The sequence below is a fragment of the Melitaea cinxia genome, chromosome 19, assembly GCF_905220565.1.
Source record: "Melitaea cinxia chromosome 19, ilMelCinx1.1, whole genome shotgun sequence".
Classification (NCBI taxonomy): domain Eukaryota; kingdom Metazoa; phylum Arthropoda; class Insecta; order Lepidoptera; family Nymphalidae; genus Melitaea; species Melitaea cinxia.
In genome coordinates, this window is record NC_059412.1 from 3,046,232 (window position 1) to 3,053,605 (window position 7,374).

General features: G+C 33.2%; 1 protein-coding gene and 1 pseudogene across 1 annotated transcript; one reads left to right on the forward strand and one right to left on the reverse strand.

Moving 5' to 3' along the window:
* Positions 1-2,996: 2,996 nt before the first annotated feature.
* LOC123663060 lies at positions 2,997-4,592 on the forward strand. The gene is made up of 4 exons (XM_045597800.1): positions 2,997-3,210; positions 3,468-3,534; positions 3,666-3,768; positions 3,875-4,592. Exons 1-4 carry the CDS (start codon positions 2,997-2,999, stop codon positions 4,244-4,246), a joined length of 756 nt encoding a protein of 251 aa, XP_045453756.1. The 3' UTR covers positions 4,247-4,592.
* A 519-nt stretch (positions 4,593-5,111) lies between these two features.
* LOC123662665 lies at positions 5,112-6,472 on the reverse strand (annotated as a pseudogene).
* Between the last annotated feature and the right edge of the window lie 902 nt (positions 6,473-7,374).

Consider the following 7,374-nt stretch of genomic DNA (forward strand, 5'->3'; position numbering starts at 1 on the left):
AGATATAGAACTGACTTCTCGGCCTGATTGGGGAATTGCTACAATCGTTAAGTCCCTCCTCTGGTTGGGAATAAACCCAGCTGTAAAAAAAATTATTAAACAATGTCAACAATATTTCTTTTCTATTACATGGAAAAAGTCTTAGCATACAATACGGAATGGCATCATAACCAGGGGAGGTATTTTTAGCATGTTTTAGGCACTGTGTTAACCCTGACATGGTGGTATCATTGTTCATAAATGACGGTGGTTTCGTAAAAACATAATCAGGCGTAAGATTTAATAATAATTCAGTAACCAGTATTTAGGTACTTGGCTTTTTGGTCCTTTAAATCCTTTGATCCGTTTCATTTTGCGCCACATATCACTCGATGAAACTGTGTGGTCTACCGAAGGCCAATACTTTTGCCTATCTATAAAAATAGCCTTTTTGTATACGGTTTGCGCCACACTGATTTTTATTTTAATACATCTAAATTAGCTGGAGTAGGATTTCTTCGTAAATTGATAATGCAAGTCGACGTTCTGCTACTATTTTTGATAAATCTGATGACCAATAAGATTTAGGAACAAAATTACTGCACGGGTTTTCATTTATTTTAATGTATGGAATGTGGATATCGGTGGCTAAGTTCAAATTATCAACAAACAAATTGTAAACCGACTGTATATTATTCTGAACAAAGAAATTACTAGAGAATAAATTATCTAACAAACAAGTATATGAGAACCAATCTGCCTTTTTAAAATTTTTTTTCAATAATGTAGGTTTACACTTTTCTAAAAAACAAGACAAAACAATTATTCTATGGTCACTGCCTAATGTTTCATTTGTGATATTCTAGTTAAACTTAAGTGCATCTGTTGATGCGAAAGTGTTGTCGGGCGATAGCTGTTGTAATATACCGTTACTTAACTTTATATGAGTCGGTGTACAGTCATTCAATGATACAAATGAGTTGTCTAGAATAAATTAACCAATTCTAAAAAGTTTCCTCTATTGGTACTGGTGTCGTTTTCTATATGTCCACGTAAAGCTAAATTTCGTTTTATATTTTATGTATTTTCGCAAGGAATCAATCTTACGATATCAAACATTCTGATAAGAATTTCCTGCCATTTCTTTGTTTCCTTTGCCACTATGTCTTGCTCTTTTTTGTCGATAGTTTGTCGTTTTTGAAGCCTGCTCTCCAATTCCTTCCATTTGCAATAATTTTGGTTGTGTATTGCACTTTATTCGTGAAATGAAACCTTACGATTTAATTTCCACCATGTATTAAATCCATCAGATGAGCAAAATTTTGATCTATTCGGTGTATCTACGTTCTCAAATAATCGACAGCAAAAGCAAAATAATGATGCTTTGAATGGAGAATAAGCCATCCAAGTACGTAAAACTTTTTCATCGTTAGTCATTGTACGGTAAAACCATTCTTTAGTAAGCCGTCTTGTTACTCCTTTTAATGTTAAAGAGCACGAATCTGAGCATGCTACTGTTGTCATTTCAGCGAAATTAGTACCAATATGCTGAAAAATTTATTGTCCTTGCTGAATAAGATGCATTCGAAGATTGTCGTCTATGTGTTCAGGCCATTTTCCAATGTCGTCGAATTTTGGTATTGGATAGCGGTCAATGCCGATGTTGTATCAATCTTTCTTCGGAACTATATAGAGTCTTCAGCTGTACGTCCACGTCTGGACATACAAATGAAGAATCTAATTCAGGGGATATTATTGGAATTTGATCTTTAGGAAAAATTTCAACACTTCTATCAGGTACTAAATTAACATGTCAAGGTCTTGTAATTTTTCAGCTTATTCTGTGTTTGATGGCCCAGTTGTCTGTGAGTGATGAATTTAAGCCTAACGTGGAATCTGACGTCTCAGGAACAAAACTTTTCACATACTTAAGTAAAGCCCCTTCATTTGCTCTAATATTTTTTAACTTAGCTTTTCTCTTACTACGGTAGATGCCCTACATTCTTTTACTCTTTTCATTTTTGATGCTAAAATCAAAAAATATTTAATGATAAATAAAAGTCCAAGTTGGAGTTGTAAACGAAACTATCGAACATTTCAAAAGATACCTAATAAATTTAAAAAAAAATCGTGCTTTACTATAATTTTCCGTTTTTAGGGTTTCGTACTTCAAAAGGAAAAAATGGATCATTTATTTATCTTTACTTTTATTAAATCATTTAATTGTCCCTCTAACTCTAATTGTCTGTCTGTTGTCCCTTTTTCATAGAAACGAGTACCTAAACATATTAAATTGAAATTTATATCTTTCCGGTCTAGCTAGATCCCTTTAAAATGTGAAAAAACCAAACTTGTAGGTGAACGCGATCAGATGTGACCATTTATGTTGTAAAATCTCGCAATTTAAAATATTACCGTAAATATTTTAGTTTAGTCAACAAGTTCACAAACGTGTTAAATAGAAATAAAGCTCCTAAAAATATGTGCGATAACTCATTCGATTTGGAATGACGTCTAGAAAAATGTTTTTAAGGGTTTACTAGCGCATAAAAAATGCTATTGTTATTAACAAAATAAGATTAAAAAGGTATTTAGTTTTTCGTTAATAATTTTTAAAATAATGATATTTACGGAATTTTGAAAAAAGATCCGGAAAGAGGATGAAATTACTCGCTCTATTATTTATATTTTTTTAACTCTGAAAATAGTGCTCCGCGAGCTCGTTATGGCATAGACGCGCCGTCTAAAAAGCCGGTATATATTACTTTAAATATTTTTTGACGTAACAACGTCTAATAAATCGATGAGTATCGGCAGCATCGGCAACATCACCTTCTATACAACTTACATACATTCACCCGGATTTCAATAATGAAAAGTTACACTATTCTGCAAATGATTCCGCCCCTTTTGTTGTCCATGTTTCAAAATGTGAATTAGAACCTAATAGTGAGATGATACTCCGATCCATACAGTTTGGAAATTTTTTGTTTAAAAACAATATAAAAAACGTCGTTATGGATGGTATTAAGAGGATAGGTCGTAATCGTATCTCTATTGAGTTTAAGTCAGCTGACCACGCCAATACCTTTTTGGACTTACCAGCAATCAGTGCTGCGGGATACATAGCTTCGATCCCCTCCTACAGCGTTTCTCGTATGAGAGTTGTTAGAGAGGTGCCCGTTGAATGGTCCATGGAGGAGTTAGCAGAAAACTTAGAAATCCCAAATGGTTATGGAAAAGTAGTTAGAGCACGGAGAATGAGCCGGAAATCATTTTCGGCCGATTCCAATATTCAAACTTCGATCTAGAGATCGTGGCAATCGAAGATAGAATTCTTTCTCTCGATCGATCCTCGATCTGCGTTTCAATACAACGATCTTCAAACGCCGATCGAGTTTCGACGAGCGTTTGGAGATCAATCCGTACCCTTCCTTGCGTTCCATTCTAATCAGTATTTATGTGACTGAGTTTTACTCATATTTTAGATTTGAGAGCATTTGATAACTTAACTACGCTACCCCTGGTACCACTGTCAAACCTCAGAACCCTATGGTTATGGAGATATCCATGGTTAAAGTTTTGAGGTTAGAAGAATAATTTCGTAGCTTTCACACGTTATTTTCACATTTCACACGCGTTTTTTCAAATTAATCTACCACCTTTAAAGTTAGAGGAACGCTTGGCTCCGGCGCTGCGGGAAGTGCAGCCCTTCCGCCCTTGCGTGCGAAAGCAAAAAAAAATAATTCTCGCAAACGCAATACATTAATTAGGATGAACAACATTAAGGTCAGCATCTTGTATTATAGATTATGTATTTAGGTACTTGCTTTACTGGTTTGTATTAGTTGTACATCGTTATGGTTAAGTTTATAAAGTTATCTTGTTTTTTAAGACTGGTGGTGGTGGTCCAGATTACATACCTCCGGATGAAGTCCTAGATAAGGTAGCTACTTTGTTAGGCAATAGGGTGGATGGTTTCACTTTCGAATATGGTGGCGATGCTGAACTTGTGCCGGAGCCAACAAACTGCTGGGTTTCTGCTAATGTAATTATTGCTGATGGTGGTGGTAGTGGGAGTGATTTTGTTTTAGAACCACAAATTATAAAATTAGATGCCAGCTTCATCTCCTGGTGTCAAGTTTTACAAAATGACGTATTAAATGATGCAGAAGACTCAGGAAAGTGTTCAGCAAAAGAACTGAAGAAATATTTATTCACTCCTAGAGCTAGTGGTATTGTATTATCTGCTTTTTTTATATTATAGTATAATTTTCAGTTAAACCTTTATAGACTACTTACTACTGCTGGTGCAGACCCGACAACTCAACTTTTTTTAATAACTATGATCGGATGGCAAGCAGAACAAGTAGTAAGCTTGATGGTTTGCATGATGTTTGCTCTTAACTTTTATTGCAATCTTGGACTTAAGGGGGCTGTAATAGAGGTTTTTGCTAACCCATTATGTTAGATGTTTACATAGAGTGGTAGACTGTAAGTCATTAGCAATTCATAATGATACTAAATCTCTGAACTCCTACAGGTTCCAAAAGAAAACTCTTCACCAAGGGTGATAAAAACCGTTCTGCCAGAGAACTTGGAAAAGGTGTTATTAGAAAAAAAAAAAAATTACAACTAGAGATAGATAATTTACAAAAAGATAAAAGTTAAATAAGATATTTATTGTTATTTTTATTTTAATTCATTAAATTATATTTTGTATTTTGATTTAATTTTGTAGAATAATAATAAGTTGCGAGTGTAAAAATGTTTGTTTTCTGTATTCCTTTTTTGATTTGTATTTTGTGTTATATTTCTATGTAATAAATATATTTTATAATATCTGCTTATTTTAATGTAAAAATAAACACAGTATTTTAAGTAAAGAAAATATTTATTTATTTGAGCACCAGCAAAGTACATACTAAACACATAACATACACACAAAACAGATAGAGTAAGTACCTTATAATAGTATATGAAAAGGCAAAATAACATTAATAATATTAAAAAATTCTAAAAAAAAATACAATGCTTAACAAATAAGCTTACAAATAAAAATTAGTTTATTAAAATAATAACAGCTAAATATTACTGACAACTTAGGAAATTAAATTTTATTAATTAGAAAATAATACTAATAACATTAAAATAATTTATACTATTTACTTTATATATTAGATACTAAAAATTCATCAATAATATTGAATTCCTCTTACAAAGTCGAAAAATATCCATTTATAAGCTAATTCCTTTCAACAATATCTTGCAATCCTAGAGCTTGAGATTGAGTGTCTGCAACAGAAGGATCTGTTACTAGGCTTGCTGGCAACTCTACTTCTGAAGGCATTTCTTGCATGTTGTATTTTCTACAGATATTGTGTAGAACTGCTGTTGCTATTATAACTGCTTGAACATTTGCAAGTGACAAGCGCAGAGGCAAAAAAATAACTGGGAAACGACACTTCCATACACCAAAAGTACTGAAAATAAGTTTTTTGTTAGTATAACATTAACAACAACTTATATTTGATTTTTATAGAAGTGTAGGTAGAAAATAAAAAAGTATTTGTAGTACCGTTCAATTAGATTCCTTGTTGCAATATGAGCATCATTGTATTTTTGTTCTGAGCTATTACTTGGATTTAAAACTGGTGTTAGTAAATATGCTCTATTGGGATAGGCACTATCAACAAGTAACCAGCGGTTGCCAAAGGTCCCAATGTCAAAATGAGCTGTAAGCAATAAATATATAGGCGAGATAAAAATCCATCTACATATGTATATGTATTTGGAATTACCCAAGGCTATGAATTTTAAAACTAGAATCCAATATTTAATTGTTTCTTGCCTCTCAAAACAGAATTGTTAAAGATAGTTAGAAGTAGCATCATGTGCAGAACCAGGCCAATGAGCTACTACATTCATCAGTCTCAAATCTGCATCACATACAGCCTGAACGTTTAAAGAAAAGTAACATTTTCTATTCCTGAATTCTTCACCGATTGCTTGCACTGAAAAACAAACCTATAAATCTTTTCTAAAAAAGTACCTTTTTTAAACTATAAATATATTTACTAACTTGGAGACTGTATACGTATATGAGTACCATGTACTGCACCAAGAATACGTGGGAAATGGGTTTTTTGGTAAAACTTATTAACACTGTTTTGGTGCATATAAATGTACTTGTTATATAACTTTGCAATTTATTTCGATATATTTTGAACAATTTTGCATGCTGTTGACTTTGACACCCCTACAAAGTCTCCTACAGTAATAAGTATTGTGCCTAACGCATAGAATCGAAGAGTCAGCAATAGCTGGTGAAGCGGTGAAACCCCATTATTTCTGGAAACAATAAATATTGTTTAATGATAAATCCTCATAAATGTTTTATTGATAACTGGCAATAGTACAACGCACAAAGGACAAAAGTAGATATTGAGACATTGCTTACTTACCGCTTTGAGGTTACTTTTATAAATGGCATAATTTCTGATAAAAGTAACTCTCATTCATTCATTTTTCGCTCTCTCAACTCTACCGCAGTTTTATTGATTCTAAATCTAAATGTAAATTCAGCTTCATTTAGTAAGCGCAAGTGGTTGATCCGCGTAGAAATTTACGAGGCGCCGGAAGAATTTCGTCATCATCGCAATCTGAAAGCTGTTCTAGCACTTCCAACTCCAAGTCACTTTGATTGTCAATTTGATTGGTATTAAGGTAAATAAGGTGATAACATTTAAAAAGGTGAAGTACCTAATTGATGAAAAGTAATAAAGAAAAAAAGATCGCAACGAAAACCACCAAATGTTAGGGATTGCAAATTTGGATCACACATAAGCAGAGCATGCACCCGGGTTTACCAGGTTCTCAAAAACCCGGGTTTTTCGTTGATCTTGAGAACCGGTTCTAAATAATATGAAACCCGGTTCTTCCGGTTCCGACCAAAATATTAAAATATAAAGTATTATTTATGTGGGATTAAAATCAAATAATCCAGTCGTTAAATTACTGATTTAATTGAATACACAGAAAATGGAATTACACACGTCTTGCCGTCTTTACTCTCTTAGCGCCACACCCAAACTCTCTGTCACACGTTCGTCTGTCAATGTCAATCATTCTTCACATCATGCATACTAACTCTTACATTCCCTTTCACGCATTCGTCTTTAAAGTTACACATCCTACAATCGGCCATTCCTGATCATGAGACTGGCCTCAGGCTCCACACATTCTACATAATAACTTAAAACTAACACATAAAAATACAATAAATAATAACAATATAGGTTAACAACAAATACACAGAAAATTACCTAGCATAGTAGCAGTTTTCCCTCACCACTAACCCGCAACATGGTTGTAAAATAAAATTGGAACAAATAA

What these genes read in the sequence shown, in the direction of transcription:
- LOC123663060 (XM_045597800.1), top strand. Translation starts at nt 2,997, where the DNA reads ATGGATGGTATTAAGAGGATAGGTCGTAATCGTATCTCTATTGAGTTT. An exon ending in TCAAACCTCAGAACCCTATG is followed by an intron (nt 3,535 to 3,665) that starts GTTATGGAGATA and finishes AGGAACGCTTGG; the next exon opens with CTCCGGCGCTGCGGGAAGTG. An exon ending in TTAGGATGAACAACATTAAG is followed by an intron (nt 3,769 to 3,874) that starts GTCAGCATCTTG and finishes TTGTTTTTTAAG; the next exon opens with ACTGGTGGTGGTGGTCCAGA.